Source organism: Hypanus sabinus, chromosome 3 (genome assembly GCF_030144855.1).
Source record: "Hypanus sabinus isolate sHypSab1 chromosome 3, sHypSab1.hap1, whole genome shotgun sequence".
NCBI lineage: Eukaryota > Metazoa > Chordata > Chondrichthyes > Myliobatiformes > Dasyatidae > Hypanus > Hypanus sabinus.
The window spans coordinates 158137338-158159441 of NC_082708.1; the positions used below are offsets into that span (position 1 = coordinate 158137338).

At 42.2% G+C, this 22104-nt stretch overlaps 1 protein-coding gene across 2 annotated transcripts in view; it reads right to left on the reverse strand.

Moving 5' to 3' along the window:
- stpg2 (sperm-tail PG-rich repeat containing 2) overlaps positions 1–22104 on the reverse strand; it is a 591496-nt gene that overhangs the window by 116007 nt on the left and 453385 nt on the right. For both annotated transcript variants that reach the window (XM_059965434.1, XM_059965433.1), the window contains exon 12: positions 20496–20611. In XM_059965434.1, the coding sequence (XP_059821417.1) occupies positions 20496–20611 (116 nt within the window). The remainder of the gene's footprint in view (positions 1–20495; positions 20612–22104) is intronic.

A 22104-nucleotide genomic window follows, 5' to 3' on the forward strand; every position in this document is an offset into this window, starting at 1 on the left:
TCTCTTGTCAGCCACGGTTGCATCCTTTTTCCATTCGAAAATTTCTTCTTTTTTGGAATATATCTATCTTGCACATTCCTCACTTCTCACATAAACTCCAGCCACTGCTGCTCTGCCATCCTTCCTGCTAGTGTCCCTTTCCAGTCAACTTTGGCCAGTTCCTCTCTCATGCCACTGTAATTTCCTTTACTCCACTGAAATACCGACACATCGGATTTCGGCTTCTCTTTCTCAAATTTCACAGTGAACTCAATCATGTTATGATCACTGCCCCCAAAGGGTTCCTTCACCTCAATCTCTCTAATCACCTCTGGTTCATTACATAATACCCAATCCAGTACCGCCGATCCCCTAGTGGGCTCAACAATAAGCTGTTCTAAAAAGCCACCTCATAGACATCTCTTGAGATGCAGTGCTGACCTGATTTTCCAAAGCCACTCGCATGTTAAAATCCCCCACAATTATCCTAACACTGCCCTTCTGGCAAGCCTTTTCTATTTCCTGTTGTAATTTGTAGTCCACATCACTGCAGCTGTTAGGAGGCCTGTATATAACTGCCATCAGGGTCCTTTTACCCCTGTGATTTCTTAGCTCAACCCATAAAGATACTGCACCTTCTGATCCTATGTCACCTCTATCTAATGATTTAATATCATTTCTTACCAATAAAGCCTCCCCCTCTGCCTACCTGCCTATCCTTCCGATACACCGTGTATTCTTGGACATTCACCTCCCAGAGACATGCATCCTTTAGCCACGTCTCAGTGATGACCACAACATCATACCTGCCAATCTGTAGCTGTACGACAAGATCACCCACCTTATTCCTTATGCTGCGTGCATTAAGTCCAATATTTGGTACTTTTTGCTTTGATTGCACTGCAACTTTATTGTACTGCAATTCATCCCAGTGGCTGCAAATTTGCCCCATCACCTGCCTGTCCTTCCTAACATCTTTACTGCTCACTATCTTAGATTTATTTCTGTTTTCCCCCTCCTCTGCTCTATCATTCTGGTTCCCATACCCCTGCCAAATTTAGTCTAAACCTTCCCTAACAGCTCTATTGAACCTTCCTGCCAGGATATTGGTCCCCTTCGGGTTCGGGTGTAACCTGTCCTTTTTGAACAGGTCATACTTCCCCCATAAGAGATCCCAATGATCCAAAAATCTGAAGCCCTGCCCCCTGCACCAGTCTCTCAGTCATGCATTCATCTGCCTGTTCCTTCCATTCTTGCCCTCGCTAGCACATGGCACAGGTAGCAATCCTGAGATTACTACCCTGGAAGTCCTGCTTCTCAGCTTCCTTCCTAACTCCCGGAAATCTCTCTTCAGGACCTCCTCCCTTTTCCTATCTATGTCATTGGTATCAACAGGTACCAAGATAGCTAGCTGCTCACCCTCTCCCTTCAGAATATTCTGGACCCGATCCGAAACATCCCGTACTCTGGCACCTGGGAGGCAACACACCATGCGGGTATCTCTATCAGGCTCACAGAATCTCCAGTCTGTTCACCTGACTATGGAATCCCCTATGACTACCACATTCCTCTTCTCCCTCCTTCCTTCCTGCACAACAGCGCCAGGCTCAGTGCCAGAGACCCGGTCACGTGGCCGTCCCCTGTCAAGTCATCCCCCTCAACAGCATCCAAAGCGATATACTTGTTGCTGAGGGGGGCAGCCACAAGGGTGCTCTCCACTATCCGTGCATTTCCCTTCCCTCTCCTGACAGTCACCCAGTTTTCTGACCCCTGCAGCCTAGGGATGACTACCTCTCTGTAGCTCCAGTCTATCACCTCTTCACTTTCCCTAATAAGCAGTAGGTCATCAAGCTGCAGCTTCAGATCCCTAACACGGTCTCTGAGGAGCTGCATCTCTGTGCCCCTGGCGCAGATGTGGCCGTCAGGGAGGCTGGAGGTCTCCCAGGATTCCCACATCTGACACCCTGAACAAAGCACCAGGACAAATTAACCCCAGGACTTTTATTTTAATCAGCGTTTTGGAAGTATTTTTAAAAACCAACAGTTTTATAACAAATGAAGACTGCACAGAAGTCCCAAACAAAGGCCAGGTGTGATAACATACAATAAGGACGATTAATTTGTCAACTTCTACTTTTCAAAAATTTAATAAAATATATCTGAACCCATGCATTAAGCAGTAAAAAGCAGTACTACATTGCTTGTTGCTATAAAGTGCAATAGTGATCATTGCTAGCAGACTTAATTAATACAAATTCCTGAAATGGATCAATAAAGGCACTTTAGCTTAATATCAGCCTTTAGTGTAAATTAAAGGTATATCAGAGGCTCCCAATACCTCTTTCAACCATAATATCCTGTACATATAATTCAAATAGGCTTTAGACCAAAATAGAGAGTATTCAAACCATGTTCTCTGAACTCATTCACAATACAGCTGGTCACCTGAGCTTTAATAGCTGCCATTTGTGAGCGAGGTCAGAACTAGGAAGCAAAAACGTAAGATAGCCATTGCCAAGTTCAGTAAGGATTTCAGAGGAACCACCATCGCTCAGAGAGTGCTGAAAATACAGATTTGTTACCAAAGGGACGCTGTATGAATGCATTTGAGGGAATGAGCACAAAAGGAGATGGGAACAGAAAGATAATCTAGTTGGTTTCCTATGAAGAGGGAAGAGTTGTGTGGAATAGTAACACTGACTAGTTGAACCAGGTAGCCTCTGTGCTGTACATTTTATGTCATTAGCAGCAGACATATCTTTCAGAATGTTTCGTCTTTTATTCCTATGATATGTCACTGCATTGCATAATAAATTGATTTTGATAGGGTAACTTTTAATCCCATTTATAAAATCATGATAACAGGGGGATGCAGAGTGGTGAAGGGTGGAGAGCAGCAGGAGGAACAGGAGCTCCGTCCCTCCAACCACCAACTAATAACAAGCATGTGTGTTTCATGTATATATTTCAAGAACCCCTCAAAAACCCCACAAATTTAAATTCCTGCCAACAATTTAGTGTGTGGCTGTTCAAAATCTGCTCTTGTTTTAAAATAGTTAACCAACTGATAGCCAGCTGTTCCCATTTCTTTAGGATTAACACCCATCCTTACTAACTCACCTCAAGCCACACAGGTTCCTCAATACTGAAGTAACCTTTCTGATGTCACCAACCATCAGTGCCTACTGTGTCACTTTCATGTCGAGGCTCAGACAATATGAATTTGGACAGAGAGACAGATGTGCTGACATACTTAATAGCCACATGCAGTTTAAATGGCAAGCAAGGGACAGCTTCAAAAGTGGGAGACAAGAAATTTCATAACAGGTTCTCTTGTCAAGATGCCATGCCAATTACAGGATTGTCACTGTCATGACATGGGAGAGATGTAAGAGAGAGAGAGAGAGATGTAAGAGGGAGGGAGAGAGAGAGAGGGAGAGAGGGAGGGAGAGAGAGAGGGGGGAAGAGAGAGAGAGGGGGGAAGAGAGAGAGAGGGGGGAAGAGAGAGAGAGGGGGGAAGAGAGAGAGGGGGGGGAAGAGAGAGAGAAAGAAAGAAATGTGAGAGAGAATGTGTACATTTATCTTGCTGGAATGTAGTTGAGGAGAAATCTGCTCCCCCTCCCCTTTAATGATCACTATCTCAGCAAAGGCACACATTGACAGTAGATCCAACAAGGGGATGTTGACTATCTGTCTGTCCTTTCAAAAGGCACCTTGACTACGACTTGTTTGAACGGATGTTCCCCTTTTTCTTGTAAGAATATACTCTATTAAATGACTTCACAGACAGGGTGGAAAGGTGTGTAATTATGGTAACTGGTTGCTGAATGTAGAAAAGGCTTTATACTCTGGCATTTTTCCCTGTTTCCCAGGTTATAGACTCTGTAGGTCTCACACCCTCCACTCTACAAATCCATGGATTTGACCTCAGAAATTAAGTACAGTACTGAGGGAATGTCACAGGTGATACTCGTACCACTAGGCTCATGGACACCTTCAGTCCCACAGTATTAAGACTCTTGAACAAACCTTTCTATGATAAAGATGGATTTGTGATAGAGTTATAGTCATAGAGCATTACAGCACAGAAAAGGCCCTGTGGCCCATCTAGTCCAGGTCGAACTGTTATCCTGCCTAATCCCATCAAACCACACCTGGACTGTAACCCTCTACACCCTCCCACTCATGTACTGTACTTATCCAAACTTCTCTTAAATATTGCAAAATAAGCCACATCCCCCACTTCTGCTGGTAGTTCGTTCCACACTCGCACCACCATCTGAGTAAAGTGGGTCCCCCTCAGATTCCCTTTAAGTGGTTCACCTTTCACCCTTAACCTATGACTAGTTCTAGTCTCATGCAACCTCAGTAGATAAAAGCCTATCTACACCCCTCATAATTTTGTATACCTGTATCAAGACTCTCCTCATTCTCCAATGCTCCAAGGAATAAAATCCTAACCTATTCAATTTTTCCTGATGAATCAGGTCCTTAAGTCCTGGGAACATCCTTGCATATTTTCTGCATTTTTTCAATCTTATTGATATCTTTCCTGTAAGTACTTAATCAGAACTGCATTTAATATTGCAAATTTGTCCTCACCAACGTATAATACAGCTTCCACATAACATCCCAACTCTTGTACTCAATATTCTGACTTACAGCTTTCTTTATGACCCTATCTACCTGTGATGCCACTGTCAAGGAATAATAGATCTGTATTCTCAGATCTCTTTGTTCTACTACGCTACCATTCATTATGTAAGTCCTATCCTGGTTTGTCCCAACAAAGTGTAACACCTCAAACTCATCCGCATTAAATCCCATCTGCTATCTTTCAGCCCATTTTTCCAGCTGGTCCAGATCCTGCTGTAAGCTTTGATAACCTTCCAGTCTTGGGGTCATCCACAAATTTCATGATCCAGTTTACCATATTACCATCCAATATAGATGACAAACAACAATGAACCCAGCTTCAAACCCTGCAAAACACCAGTAGTCACATGCCTCCAGTCTGAGAGGCAACCATCTACTACCACTTTCTCCACTACCTCACCTTGAGTTACAAGCGACTGAACCTTCCTGACTGACCTTTCATGTGGGACCTTGTCAAACATGTAGACATCTACTGCCTTGCCTTCATTAACTTTCCTGGAAATCACATCAAAAAAACTGGATAAAATTGATTATACATGGTCTTCCTACACAACATTTTGTTATTTACTCCTAATCAGGACTTGTCTTTCCAAATACTTATATATCCTATCCCTTAGAAAAACTTCTAATAATTTACTCACTACTGATGTCAAGCTCACCAGCCTAAAATTTTCCAGCTTATTTTTAGAACCTTTCTCAAACAATAGAACAATATGAGGCAGAGAGATGAGAACCAGTGCACCAGGTCAGAAAGTGAAGGGATGCAGAGGAAAGTAGATGGCAGTGACCAGTAAAACAGGCAGGAGCAAAGTATTAGATATGATAGTATGGATAGTTTGAGATGTGTGAATTTTAATGCCAGGCGTATTATGGACAAAGGTGATGAACTTAGAGCATGGATCACGTGGACCTATGACACTGTGGCCATCGCAGAGACTTGGTTGAGAGAGGGACACAAATGGGTGCTTAATGTCCCAGGGTTTTGATGTTTTAGAAAAGATAGAAAGAAGGTAAAAGGGGGAGAATTGCACTACTAATCAGGAACAATATCACAGCTGTACTCAGAGAAGACATAGTGGAAGGCTTGTCCATAAAGTGCAACCTCCCCGATAGGATTGTACTACAGACCCCCAATAACCACAGGGATACTGACGAAAAGATATCCAGCCAGATTAAAGAAAGGTACAAAAGCAATAGGGCTGTTGGCATAGGAGACTTCAACTTCCTTTATATAAACTGGGACCTTCTTCATGCAAGTAGATTAGATGGGGTAGAGGTTGTTAGGTGCACCCAGGATGGTTTTTCAAATCTACATGTAATAATTCAACAAGTGGAGTAGCTGCACTGGCTCTGGTGTTGGGTGATGAGCCTGGACCAATGATGGACCTTTCAGCAAGTGATCAGTTACAACTCCTTAAGTTTTCAGGTAGCTATAGGTAAGGATAAATTGCAGTATGAATTCAATCATATTATGATCACTACCTCCTAAGTGTTCCTTTACGTTAAGCTGACTAGTAAAATCTGGGTTATTACACAACAGTCTGCATGCACAAGCTGCTCTAAAAAGCCATCTCATAGGCATGCAACTCATTCCCTCTCTTGTGATCCAACACCAACCTGATCTTCCCAATTCCCCTGCATATTGAAGTTCCCCATTACAATTGTGACATTACCCTAATCACATGCTGTTTCCAGCTCCCTTTGCAATTTCAACCCCACATCTTGGCTACTATTTGCAGGCCTAAATATGATTATCATAATGGTTTTCTTTTATTCTTGCAGGTTCTTAGCTCCACCCACAAAGATTTGACGTTCTCTGACCCTATGCACCTCTTTCTAAAGATGTAATTCCATCTTTACCAATAGAGCCACACCACTGCCTATGTCTTCCTGGCTGCCCTTTTGATATAAAGTACATCCTTTGACGCAAAACTCCCAACTATGGTCTTCTTTCAGCCATGACTCAGTGATGCCCACAACGTCATATTGACCAATCTCTAATTGCACCACGAGTTTGTTCACCTTATTCCGAATGCTACCTGCATTTAAATTCAGCACCTTCAGTCATGTGTTCTTCACCCTGATGAATTTTCCCTCTGTGATACAACTGAGCTCTTTGCTCTGTCTGTATTTGGCACCAATCATTGGCTTGTCCTTCCTTACATATTACATTCACTATTTGTAAGCCTGCAGGCTCTATCATGCTGGTTCCCATCCACCTGCCATATTAGTTTAAACCACTCCAAACAGTTCTAGAAAACCAGTCAGCAAGGATTTAAGTGCAACTCATCCCTTTTCTACTGGTCACACCTGCCCAGAAGAGGTCTCAATGACCCTGGTAGGACTCTGAAAACTGCCTCAACCCATTGGCGGGAGTGAACAAGGACTCTACAGAAAATCCTGGCAATTCGAGTTAATGTCTTTCACCCTCCACATGCCACCTTGGCTGAACAGAGGAGCACTTTTAGTTATAGATCAAGACAACGGTGCTGCTCCAAAGAGCACTATATGAGGTCATTCTTACCCTCAGCCTTTAGGCTCTATAATGAGTCAACCTGTAGCCAGGGAAGGGATGGCCCCCCTCTCCTGTTAGACTGTTTAGGGTATCTTATTTTTTTATTCTTTCTTACTTCTTTTCTAATATCTGTATATTCATTTTTCTGTGCACTGTAATGCTAGTGTGACACCATAATTTCCTTTGGGATCAATAAAGTATCTATCTAGGTACAGTACCTACCTATCTTTAAGATGAGGAGGTAATTTTAACAATCAATGTGAGGGCCAAGTTTTTTTTACACACACACAATGGTGGGTGCCTGGGGAGGCAGATACATTAGGAACTTTTAACAGATGTTTACATAGGAACATTAATGTGAGGAAAATGGAGGGATATGGACAGAAGTGATTAGTTTGGTTGTCTATTTGATTACAAATTTAATTGGCTCATCACAACACTGCGCACTGAACAGCCTGTTCCTGTACTGTACTGTTCTATGTTCTATTAGCTAACCAGCACCACACCCAGGGCTCAGGATGTTCAAAACACTTCTCCCAGAGCTCCCACAATTTATACACTAACTTCCTACAAGGTCCAAGGGGACAACTTGTCAGGCCCTGGGGACTTTTTCATCCTAATTTCCCTCAAGACAGCAACTTCTGTTCTGTAATGTGGATATGCTCCACAACCCCACTTCTGTTTTACCTAATCTCTACAGTCCATCCGCCACGTAAATCCAAATGTAAAAATTCCATGTACGATGTCTCCCATCTCCTTCAGCTCCATACGTAGATCACCATATTGATTTTCAAGTGAACCAATTTTATTCCTTGCTACCTTTTGTTCCAATATCCTGCGGATGCCCTTGGGATTCTCCGTCATCTTTTCTGCCCAAGCAACCTAATGCCACCTTATATCTTTCATGTTAAGTGCTCCCTTGCATTTCTGATACTCTTCAAGTAACTCATTTGTTTCTTACTGCCTCCACCTGCTATGCACTTCTTTCTTCTAAACCAGGGTCTCAACATCTCACAAAAAGCAAGATTCCCTAAATGCTTGCCTTTTATTCTAACAGGAGCATACAAAGTCTGTTCTCACAATGTTTCACTTTTGAAGGACTCCCACTTACCAAGTATCCCTTTGCCTGAAAACAACCTATCCCAATCCACACCTGCCAAATCTTTTCCAATGCCATCAAAATTGCCTTTTCTGCAATTTGGAATCTCTACCCAAGAACCAGTCCTATCTTTCTCCATTATCATCTTGAAACTAATGGAATAATGATTACTAGATCCAAAGTAATCTCTACACACTACTTGGGTCACCCGCTCTGCCTCATTCCTTAATAGGACAGCCAGTATCATAATCTCTATGGTTGGGACTTTTATACATTTGTTGACTGAACCCATTTGACAAACTCTATCCCATTCAGTCCTTTTACTGGGAATGGGAGTTCCAGTCAATATATGGAACAATAAAATCACCTACTATTACAACTCATCTTTCTTGCAGCTATCTGCTATCTCTCAACAAAATTTGCTCCTCTAAATTCTGCTGATGATTGGGAGGTCTATAATAAAATTTCATTAACGTGGTCATCCATTTCTGTTCCTCAGTTCCACCCATATAGGCACAATAGACGAGCCCGCCAGTATGTCCTCCCTGAGCACCGCTATGATATTTTCCCTGATGAGTAATGCCACCTCTAGTATCTCTCATTGTACCTTCTCTAAAGCAATGGAACCCAAGAACAGTAGCTGCCATTACTGCCCTCCTTCAACGAAGGCTCACTAATGGCTAGGGTGATAATACCACATGCTGATCCATATTCTAAGCTCATCTGCCTGAACTACAATGCTCCTTGCATTGTAATAGGTGTAATTCAGAACATTAGTCCCCCATGCCTACTTTTCCCACAACCCCTCCACTACTACCACAGCATTCTGGTTCCCATCCCCTTGCAACTCTAGTTTAAAATCCTCAGAGCAGCAATAGCAAACCTCTAATCTATCTTGATATCCCAACCTATCTCATCAATGCCTGTACTGTTTATTTTCTTCCTGTAACTGTAACACTGGTGCACTTCAATGATGTGTGCTTAGCCCACTGCTCTACTCTCTCTACACCCATGACCGCGTGGCTCAAATGCCATCTACAAATTTGCTGACTATTGTTGGCAGAATTTCAGACGGTGACGAGAAGGCATACAGGAGAGAAGCGCTCAGCTGACTGAGTGATGCTGCAGCAACAACCTTGCACTCATTGTTAGTAAAACCAAAGAATTGATTGTGGACTTTAGAAAGGGTAAGATGAAAGAACACACACCAATCCTCATTGAGGGATCAGAAGTGGAAAGAGTGAGTAACTTCAAGTTCTTTGGTGCTGACACCCCTGAGGATTTATCCTGGACCCAACATGTCAACACAGTTACAAAGAAGGCTCAAAAGTGGCTATATTTCATTGGACTTTGAGGAGATTTGATTTGCCTCCAAAGGTCTACAGATGTACCATGGAGACCATTGTGACTGACTGCATTACCATCTGGTATGGGGGAAGGAGGATGGCTGCAGGAAGTAGTGAACTCAGTCAGCTCCATCACGGGCACTAGCCTCTGCAGCATCCAGGACATTTTCAAAAAGCGGTGCCTCAAAAGGCAGTATCCAACATTAGGGGACCCCCATCACCCACGTCATGCCTTCTTCTCACTGCTACCATTAGGAAGGGTTTACAAGAGTGTGAAGGCGTGCATTCAGTGATTCAGGAACAGCTTTTTCCCCTCTACCATCAAATTTCTGAATGGACACTGAACCCATGAGGACTACCTCATTACTTTTTTTTGCACTACTTATTTAAGTTAACTATTTACTGTAATTTACAGTTTTTATTGCAATGTACTACTGCAGCAGAAACAACAGCTATTGTGGCATATATTGGTGTTATTAAGCCTGATTCTGATTCTGAACACTACCTTCTGCATTCTGCTTTTTACACTTTGTACTACCTTGATGCACTTTTATTTGGGATGATCTGTATGGATAGCATGCAAAACAAAGCTTTTCACTGTATCTCAGTATATGTAATAATAATAAACCAAATACCGATTTAACCAAGGCCCTCCCCTATTCATTAGTGTAGATGCAACAATTCCAAAGCAGTGTTCCAAACAGTACTGAGTTCTCCAATCACTAACAAGAGAAAATCCACAGAAGCTGGAAATTCAAGCAACTCACACAAAATGCTGGAGAAACTCAGCAGGCCAGGCAGCATCTATGGAAAAGAGTACAGTCGACATTTTGGGCTGCAACCCTTTGGCAGGACTGGAGAAAAAATGAGGAGTAGATTTAAAAGGTGGGAGAATGGGAGAGAGAAACACAAGGTGATAGGTGAAACTGGGAGGGGGAAGGGTGAAGTAAAGAGCTGGGAAGTTGATGAAGAAAGAGATACAGGGCTGGAGAAGGAGGAACCTAATAGGAGAGAACAGAAGACAATGAAAGAAAGAAAAGGGAGAGGAGCACCAGAGGGAGGTGATGGTCAGACAAGATGATAAGGTGAGAGAGGGAAAAGGGGATGATGAATGGTGAAGGGGAGTTGGGGGGCGGGGGGCATATCCAGAAATTTGAGAAATCAATGTTCATGCCATCAGGTTGGAGGCTGCCCAGACGGAATACAAGGTGTTTGCGGCCTCATAGCAACAGTAGAGGTGGACTAACATATCAGAATGGGAATAGGAAGTGGAATTAAAATGGGGGACCACTGGGAGATCCCGCTTCTTCTGGTAGGTGCCCGGCGAAGCGGTCTCCCAATCTACATCGGGTCTCACTGATATACAGGAGGCTATACCGAAAGTGCCAGACACAGTGTATGACCCCCAACAGACTCACAGGTGAAGTGTCACCTCACCTGGAAGGACTGTTTGGGGCATTGAATGGTAGTGAGGGAGAAGGTGTAGGGGAAAGTGTAGTACTTGTTCTGCTTGCAAGGATAAGTGCCAGGAGGGAGATCAGTGGGGAGGAAAGAATGGGCAAGGGAGTCACAAAGGAGCTTGGGTTCTCCCTAGTTTCCAAGCTTACATACACTGTATCCCTCAAGCTATATTGCTAGAACAGATTTGCTTCCAGAAGCTTGTGTACAGATTGCCTGTGGTGTTTTACAATAGCAATTAGGAAGGCAAATTATAGTTTGCCTTCATTGCAAGAGAATTTAAGTGTAAAATTAAAAGGTCCTGGTAGACTGTGTGGGAATAATGTGCACAGATCTAATATCTCAGTCTGAGGAAAGATGTAATTGTAAAAAAAGGAACACAAGAAGGGATCACCAGATTGACGTTGGTTTGCACTGGGACCATAGATTAAGCTGACTAGGCCTATACACACTTTGGATAAAGCATCACTGTGACACACAGTGCACAGTTTGACAATATTGTTTGACATCCCTAAGCACATTATAAGTTGGTCAAAGGATAAAAAGAACTGACAATGTCAGTGGAACAAGATTCTTTCAGAGAAACAGTAATCAAGATGGTAGCTCAAATATTGATTGTTTTTGTCTAGTTCCTGATGGGATATGTAAACATTTGCTGCTGATGCTTACAGTCTTTAGAATTTCCTGTTTATTGATCTCACTCAGTTAATTTCACCAGCCAAATGTAATGTGTCAGATCTTTAGAGGCTGGATAACTGTTTTCAAGCAACCACAAACAGTTTCATTAGTGCTAGTTATAACTCCGTGCCACACTGTAAACTAAGAAGAGCAGAATTAAGAAGTACTGAAATATAAGTGTTAGATATTTCAAATGTTAACACAGAATCAGCCAAGGTTTTCTCTCGATTGTAAAACTACACGCCAGTTGCAGCAAAGCTGACTTTAATGACTTCAAGTCATTAGTACTGATCAGGGCAATGGAGGTATTTGCAGGATATGATTCCAAGAGGAGTAATGCAGAAAGGTTGAAAGCGCATTGCATTATTTTAACCAATGTTAATACTTTTCAAGATCACTCGAAGCTCCCATTTCAGCAATGTCATTAAGCAGCTTAAAGAATATAGGCCAGAAAGGCCTAAATCCATTCTGTATCTCTAAATAAATAAAATAAACGTTCATCTAAATCTATTAACTAATTTAGTATAAATAGCATATTCCTATATTTATACATTTCTCTTCTAATTTCACTGCTGTGATCACTATGCCACAACAGAAAAAGCAATGTAATATTGGTGATCACCCTGCACAATATCTCTGTTCAGTCCATAGGGTGATCCTGATTTTGCAGTAATCTGTCACTATCATTCTCTGTCCCACTCCCAACCTGATATTTCTCTCCTTAATCCCCTTCACTATTCCAATAAAGCTCAACATGAAGTCAAGGGACAGTATTTCATCATCCAACAAAAAGGTTCCAAAAGAGTTCAACAACTTCAGACTACACTGCATTTAATTTCTCATTTCCAACATCCACAATACTTCCCTTTTGTAAATCTGTTTCTCCCATTTATACCTAGATTACATCTTTGTTTCTTATAGAAAAGTAAAAAACATTGAATGCACTCAGCAGGTCAGGCAGCATAAGACCATAAGACATTGGAGCGGAATTAAGCCATTTGTCTATTGAGTCTGCTCTGCCATTCCATCATGGCTGATTTACAGTGTCTATAAAAAGTATTCAGCTCCTTGGAAGTGTTCATGTTTTATTGTTTTACAGCATTGAATCACAATGGTTTAAATGGGCTTTTTTGACACTGATCAACTAAAAAAGACTTCCGTGTCAAAGTGAAAACAGATCTCTACAAATTGATCTAAATTAATTACAAATATAAATATACAAAATAATAGATTGTGTAAGTGTTCACCCCTTTCGTGTCAGTATTTAGTGGAAGCACCTTTGCCAAGAATTATACCTTTGAGTCTGTGTGGCTAGGTCTCTATCAGCTTTGCACATCTGGACACTGCAATTTTCCCCCATTCTTCTTTAGAAAACTTCTCAAACTCTGTTAGATTGCATGAGGATCATGAGTGAACAGCCCTTTTCAAGTCCAGCCACAAATTCTCAATTGGATTGAGGTCTGAACTCTGACTGGGCCACTCCAGGACATTAACTTTGTTGTTTTTAAGCCTTTGCTGTGTAGCTTTGGCTTTATGCTTGGGGCCATCATCTTGCTGGAAAACAAATCTTCTCCCAAGTTGAAGTTCTCTTGCAGACTGCATCAGGTTTGGTTTCATCAGACCATAGAGCCTACTTTCAGCTGACTTCAGAGTCTCCCACATGACTTCTGGCGAACTCTATCTAAGATTTCGTATGAGTTTTTTTTCAATGGTGGCCTTCTCTTTGCCACTCTCCCATTAAGCTGCGACTGGTAAAGCACCCAGGCAACAGTTGCTGTATGCGTAGTGTTATGATCCCAGCCCCCTCCTTTGTGAGAATCGCAAGAGCACCCATTGGGGGGGGGGGGGTCAGTAGACCCAGGAAGTGAGAGAGAGAGAGAGAAACGTCCCACCCGGGATACAGAATAAGACGACAGCGACTATTGTCTCATGGAGACCACGTGAAAAGCGCTCGGGCAAGGTGGGCTGGTTGAGAGAGAGATTGCATCTTCCCAACCTGATTGACACCTGCAACCCCGTGAGGAAGTATAAAGGAGAGTCTCAGGGGGACAGCCCCCTCAGAGGCACCAAGAAGACACGAGAGAGTGTTCCCGCAGCAGCGGGAAGCCATTCTGAAGGAAGCCACGTGGGTTAGATTCCGGGATTGGAATTTGTGGCTAGAATCACAGAAAACCGCTTTTAACTAACATCGGGGAGAGGAAATCAATGCTCCCCTGATTTCACGGAAGATTCATCAAGACTCGGCAAGTTCTTTCTCTTCTCCCCAATCTCTCTCTCTTGGTCGCCCCACGTGAAACCCAGCGATTTTCAAAGGGCTGAGGCCTGCAGACTTTCTGAGTGACTTTTATATTTCCAACGGACAATCTATTAACCCCTAGACAACAGCAGAGCTCACTTCTTAATGATGATTATTACTATACCCGTGCTTTAGATTGAGTGTTGACGATGTGCACTATCTGAATGTATGTATTAACTCTACTTTTGTGTCCCTTTATAAATAAAACGTTTGAAAATAGTGACATCAGACTTCAACGGACCTCTCTATCTTTGCTGGTAAGTTCTCCAGTTACGGGATTCGTAACAGTAGTTTCACCCATCTCAACCACTGAAGCTTCTAACTCCTACAAAGTTGTCATAGGTCCCATGCTGGACTCCCTCACTGGTCCCCTTCATGCACAGTCACTCAGTTTTTGAGGACGGACTGCTCTAGGCAGATTTACATTCTTTCCATTACTTGATGATTGAATTAACTGTATTCCAAGAGATATTCAGTAACTTGGAAACTTTCTCTTGACTTGTGCTTTTCAATAACCTTTTTCCGGAGTTGTTTGGTGAGTTCTTTGGTCTTCAGGGTGTAGTTTTTGCCAGGATACTGACTCACCAGCAGTTGGAATTTCCAGATGCATGTGTATTTTCACTACAGTCAAGTGAAACACCTTGACTGCACATGATAATCTCCATTCAACTAATTATGTGACTTCTAAAACCAATTGACTGCACCACTGATGATTTGGTGTGTCATATTAAAGGGTGGGGGGTGAATACTTCTGCAATCAATTATTTTTTGTTTGATATTTGTAATTGATTTAGATCACTTTGTAGAGATCTGTTTTCACTCTGACAAGAGAGTGTCTTTTTCTATGAATCAATGTCATAAAAAAACAACTTAAATCCATTGTGATTCAAGGTTGTAAAACAATAAAACATTAAAATATACGAGGGGGTGAATACTTGTTATAGGCACTGTATTATACCTCTCAATCCCATTCTCCTGCCTTCTCCCCATAACCTTTGACACCCTTATTAAACAAGAACCTATTAACCTCTGCTTTAAATATATCCAATGACTTTTGGCCTCCAGAGCTGTCTGTGCATTGAATTCCACAGATTCACCACCCTTTCGCTAAAGAAATTCCTCATCTCCGTTCTACAGGGATGTCCTTGTATTCTGAGACTGTTGCCTCTGATCCTAGACTCCCCCACTATAGGAAACATCCTTTCAACATCCACTCTATCGAGACCTTTCAATATTCATCAGGTTTCAATGAAACCCTTCCCCCATTCTATTAAACTCCCACAAGTATGGACCCAGAGCCATCAAATGTTCCTCATATGTTAACATTTCATTCCCTCAATCACTCTCCTGAACTTCCTATGAACTGTTACAAGGTAATCACAGAAAGCATCTGGGAAAGAGAGGCAGAAATACCTTACCGGTCAAGGGCTATACATCAGAACAGGAAAAAAAGAAAACGACTTTAGCTTTAAGTTAGAGTCATAGAGTTATAGAGCACTACAGCACTGAAATTGGCCCTTCGATCCATCCAATCCATACCAAATTGTTGTTCTGGCTCGTCCCTCTCGACCTACACCTGATCTACAGCCCTCCATACCCTCCCATTCATGTACTTATCCAAACTTCTCTTAACATTTTCAATCAAAAATGCATCATTTGTATCAATGACCAACAGGGTCCAAGGATGTGCTGGAGCAGATCACAAGTGCCCCAATGCCCACAACTTACTAACCCTAACCCATACACCTTTGTATGGGAGGAAACTGGAACACCTGGCTGAAACCCACGCGATCATGGAGAGAACTTGCAAACTTCTTCCAGACAGCAGCAGGAATTGAACCCTAATCACTGGTGCTACAAAACAGTATACTAACTGCTGTGTTACTGTGCCACCCCATTGTAAATGTTAAGACAAAGGGGATACTTCTGATGGGGTGAGGTAAGAGTTGTAATGGGGTAAACTATGGATAGGTCATCCAGTTGATAAACTAATTAGGGCAGTTATACAGAATAGATTCCTTTAGTTTCGATAGATAGATAGATAGATAGATACTTTATTCATCCCCAAGGGGAAATTCAACATTTTTCCAGTGTCCCATACACTTATTGTAGCAAAACTAATAAAATACAGTATTTAACTCAGTATAAATATGATATGCATCTAAAATCACCCTCCCAAAAACCATTAATAAATAGCTTTTAAAAAGTTCTTAAATAGTTTACTAAAGTACATTGAGTGGTAACTTAAGCTCAGTCCTAACCCCGGCACTTTAACATGCCTTGCTCCTGGTGGTTGAATTGTAGAGCCGAATGGCGTTGGGAAGTAATGATCTCTTCATCCTGTCTGAGAAGCATTGCATTGACAGCAACCTGCCGCTGAAGCTGCTTCTCTGTCTCTGGATGGTGCTGTGCAGAGGATGTTCAGGGTTTTCCATGATTGACCATAGCCTACTCAGCGCCCTCCGCTCTGCCACCGATGTCATACTCTCCAGTTCTGTGCCCACGACAGAGCTCACCTTCCTTACCAGCTTATTAAGACGTGAGGCGTCTCTCTTCTTAATGCTGCCTCCCCAGCACGCCACCACAAAGAAGAGGGCGCTCTCCACAACTGACCAATAGAACATCTTCAGCATCTCACTACAAACGTTGAATGACGCCAGCCTTCTGAGGAAGTACAGTCAACTCTGTGCTTTCCTGCACAAGGCATCTGTGTTGGCAGTCCAGTCTAGCTTCTCGTCTAACTGCACTCCCAGATACTTGTAGGTCTTAACTTGCTCCACACATTCTCCATTAATGATCACTGGCTCCACATGAGGCCTAGGTCTCCTAAAGTCCACCACCATCTCCTTGGTCTTGGTGATATTGAGACGCAGGTAGATTGAGTTGCACCATATCACAAAGTCCTGTATCTGTTTCCTATACTCTTCCTCCTGACCATTCCTGACACACCCCACTATGGCCGTGTCATCAGCAAACTTCTGCACATGGCAGGACTCCGAGTTATATTGGAAGTCTGATGTGTACAGGGAGAACAGGACCGGAGAGAGCACGGTCCCCTGCGGCGCTCCTGTGCTGCTGACCACCGTGTCAGACCTACAGTCTCCCAACCACACATACTGAGGTCTGTCTGTCAAGTTCCCATTCCCGCCATTCTTTATCTTGCTCCAAGCTTCATTCAATTATTCCTATCCTACACAAATCTTACCTCTTATTCCTTTCTGCCCTCCCTAATATTTTTTCCATTTCACAATTTATTTTTCTCTAATATTTCCTGGTTTGGATGAAAGGTCTGAAACACTGAGTTCTGTTTCTCTCTCCACAATGCTACCTGACCTGCTCAGCACTTCCAGCTTCCTTTTCCATTTTTATTTCAGATTTCATTTACAGGGTGGTGTGGGGTTTAAAGGGAGATGGGCCAAGCATGGGAAATTGGGACTCGACTGGCAGACACCATGGCTGCAATCAACTGGCTGGGCAAATGAGCCTATATTTCACTATTTTCATCATTAGCAATAGTTTACTTCTGTGGATAACACATTTGTTAAGCTTGGCATGTAGACAAATTAACCAAATTCACTGCAACCAGTGCAGAGCAATGAATTAATTTTCTACAGAAAGCAGGCGAACATCATCAAAATCATTATGAAAATCTAAAATCTGGTGGCCAGCGCTTTCAGAGATATTCACAGTTCCAGCAACTAACAAACAAGTTCTTCTGTCGCTATTTTTTCATCCTCCCCACACAAGTATCCCCTTCACGTGAACAGAAATTAACCCATTCATTCTACATTACACTCTGTTATACAAATTGAGAGCAGAGTTTTACCTAATCCATTAAAATCACCTCAGAGTAAATGATCAGCTCATTAGGAATAATGTGATTAACCAATTCATAGATTGCACACAGAGTAATCAGTTAATCCATTATGAAAAGGACAACATAATTAATCAGCTCATTATAAGTAGGGAACAGAAAAATGTAAAAATTGATTAACAACACCAGATTTCTATATCAACCATCACATTTGAAATAGCACAGACTGATGCAATTCAGTGGAAGAGAAGTTAGAACTATTAAAGTTCCCTCAAAATAAACAATACAAAATACTTAACTCGGTTGCAAATCTTATGTCTATTTTCTCAAATAATCTTCATGCATTTCAGTTTTTTTTTCTATTTGAAAGAAAGTTTTTTCCAACTTGGAAGAAATTCTGAAAGCAAACAGTATCCAGTCAAGAATGGGATCGACTAAAGCTCTTGACCCAAAACCATTCTTCTCTCCAGTGGTTGTGGCTGAATTTATAATGATGATTTGTTAATGATTCTTGTCTTTTGCCTGCAGTCTTCATCAGACCAGTAACTGTAACTGTACATACACACACACACACACACACACACACACACACACACACACACAGTTACCAACATAACATATATTGACACAGAAACACTGGCACACACACATAAAGGCATGTAGAGCCACATGTACATGTTTAGATAAATAACCACAATTAATGTACATTAATCCTAAACATGGAAACTCTTCCACACAGAAACTCTCATGCATAGAAATTCTCCTGCAAAGATACTCTCACAAATGAATGCGCTGAAACATTTAAGTTCTCATACAGACACTCGTGCACAGATATTCTCTTCCATCAAACTCTCCCACACAAAGGTACTCTTACACTGAGATACCCTTGTATAGAAACACTCACATAAATGCAGTCACACACTGTACACTAACATATAAATACTGCTTTCACCTTAGAGAGCCTCTCAGTGTTCATCAGTCACTCACTCATAGATTCTTGTGATATTACAAGTACAAGCATTCCCTCCAACAGGCACACACAGTACACTCACACCAATATATACATTCCATAGACCCAGTTAACAAGGAGCAAAGGTACGTACAAAAACCAACCAAAAATGTGTCACAATATAGTTAAGTGAACCATGAAGCTGAATAGAATTTCATTATTAATGGGAGTTTAACAATTGTATCAAGATTGAAAGAAAAGTCACAACTAAGCCACTGTAGAGCGTTGTTTTGATCTACATGCTATCTCTCTTTAGTAGAAGGTGTTGTACTGAATGATCTCTGCTGATTGTCTTGACCCAGTTGATAACTACACTTATTTGTTCCAAGTGGCTAATTCCCAGAGTCAATTCCCTGATGGCATTGATTAGCTTACACTGATCAAAGGAAATGCCATCATTTCTATAGTGCCTTTCATAACACATAGATCCTGTCAGAATATAAGAATGCAGAGTCAATCTGAGTATAACAAAATCCCTGAATCAGGGATTCATGAGTATCTCCTCCAACCTTATCTACTGCATTCAGTGCTATCGAAGTGGCCTCCTCTACATGAGTGAGGCCACATGCAGACTAGGTGACTGCTTTGCCAAGCACCCACACTCTATCCATCATGGCTCCCTAGAGCTCCCTGGTGCTAATCATATTCATGCCCCTCCACGTTCCTATATTGACCAATCTGTCTTGAGCCTCCTCTGTTGCCATGGTGAGGCTAAGCACAAACCAGAGGAACAGCACCTGGGTAGTCCACAACCCAACAGCACGAACATTGAATTCTCCAATTTCTGGTAAACTCTCCCCCCACCCCACTCCATCCCTTTTCTCTCTCCTTTTGATCTATTCAGTTCCTCCTACACTCACCCAAACTCCCCATCATCCTGGTCCATTCTCTTCCTCCATCCACTCCATTTGCCATCAACCATACACTTCTCCCAACAGGTCCTCTCACCCACCATTCCCATCTGCCCTCTCCACCTCCCTCACTCGATTCCATGCTCCATCTTCCTCTCCCATCAGATTCCATCACCTTCAGGTCCATGTTCTCTCCACCTACCAACTCCCAGCCTCTGTCTTTATCTCCACTTTTCCTTCCTCCATCTGCCCATTACCCCTCCTCACCTGGATGCACCTATCACACTTGCTCAACTCCATCCTCCCATCTCTTTATGCTGGCTATTCTCTGCCCCTCTGCTGCTTCAGTGCAAATGAAGGATCTCAACACAGAATGTCAACTGTCCATTTCCCGTCAAAGATACTGCCTGACCTGCCGAGATCCTTCAGTGAATGGATTCTTCCACTCAATCAACAATGTTCAGAAAGCTTGTTTTCACTGCTGAACATTGTGATGTATGTATTGGCCAGAGAACCAGGAAAATCTGCCTATTCTGGAGATCTCCTACATCCACCTGAGAGGAAAGATACAACCTTGATTACTTACTGCAGCACCTTAAACAGTGCAGCAAACTCCTGGCTCTCCAGTGAAGTACCAGTCTATTTGCACATTAAGACCTCTGCAATAGAACATAAAATCTGTTGCTAATACCTTCTAGTGTTTCTGGAGCTCATAGGGTTTTCAGGAGTCTTACCTTTTGTGAAAGAAGCTCAACCCATTCTTGTTTAAACAAAACAGATGGAAAAACCCTTACCTCATAGTCTCCAGGACCTGGGGTGGAAACATTGATCTCTTTAAAGCGGGGCTGTCTGGATACCATTAGACCCATCTTGGGTGTTGACCTGAGAACAGGCTTATATGCACCAGGTCCTGAAAAACAATAGAACAAATAAAGAAAAGATAACTCAGTAATAATCAGAAAGGTTATTCTTCTCCCATTTAGAAATGGTAAATTGGTCTGAAATGTCACAATTCCTTGACTCCAACAGTTTCTGCTTGACACATTGTGTTTTTCTAGCAGATACCAGCATCTGCAGTGTCTTGTGTCTCTAGACAAAAGGGATGTTTGCGAGAGGGTGGAAACCAAGAGAGACAATGTGAGAAGTGACGTGCTGAGGGATGAGAGAGGGTGCTGAAGGCTTATTGATCACAGTTGACATGTCTAGAGGATATGTAAAAGGAGGAAGAATGGGAACAGAAAGAAATGCAAAACACAGCAATTGCTGGACATCTGAAACAGAGTGAATGCTGGAAATTCTCAATAGGTCAACCAGCATCTCTGGTGAAAGAAATGGAGCAAAGATTATATACTGATAACCTTTCAATTATGCTAACAGTTTTGTTCTCAATGGCTCATGAAAATAATGAGCTACACAACCAAGTCAGAAATTCGAGGAAAAAAAAAGTTCTTCCAGAGGCTTGTCAGATGTTAGAACATTCTTTCTCAAAGGAGAGTTACAACAATTTTCAAGGCAGTGGTAGATTGTTTCTTGATAAGCAATGGACTGAAAATTTACTTGGGGGAGTAGGAATGCAGGAGTTGAGGTTACAAATCAAACTAACTACCTTATTAAATGTTGCATCAGGATCAAGGGGGTCAGTGATCAATTCTTTGTGGGAACATTTTCCCTCCACTTGCTCCTCAGAATCCTTTCATAACCTGTCAGTTCATCCCCATAGCTTCTTTTTCCTAATGAGTACCCCAGCCTTTTGTGGGGCTTTCACTCAAGTCCACGCCGTCCTTTGGAGAGACACTTGAAGCATGTCCATCGCCCAGCTCCCAGCAGTTGCTCTGTGTTGGATGATTTTCAAAAGTGTTGACTCCAGGCCCCTGCCACCCTGCCACTGTTTTCTCAAGGCAGATTCACCTTATTAGTGAAAATCATTCACAAAGGATTGTGCTTCCATTTCTTTGGGGACTGCAGCATTTTATGTCTCCAGGGCAAAGCAGACATAGGAAGGAGGCTGGCTGATCTACAGGCTTTAGCCGACACTGGGAACTGTACAAGTAGCTACAGAGTGTCAAAAATAAAGTTTGTTCAGCAGTGCTTTTGCTGTCTGTGCCTGTGTTCACCTGGAATATAAGATGAGGAAGAAGGGTACTGCAAAAAAAATTATATACAGTGATATAAAGATAAATATCAGACAAAACTCACAAAGAGATTCCTGATCAAAGGTACCAACAACATTAAAACATTGCAGCACTGGCAGGCATAAGGCAAACTCATGAATCATTCATCACACATGGTCACTGTAAATATTAATAACTCGAAAATCTGTGCATCGGCTCTTATAAAGTACTTGGAGAGTAAATAGATCAATCATATGTGAAAATTAACCCATAACACTAGCACTGATGTGGC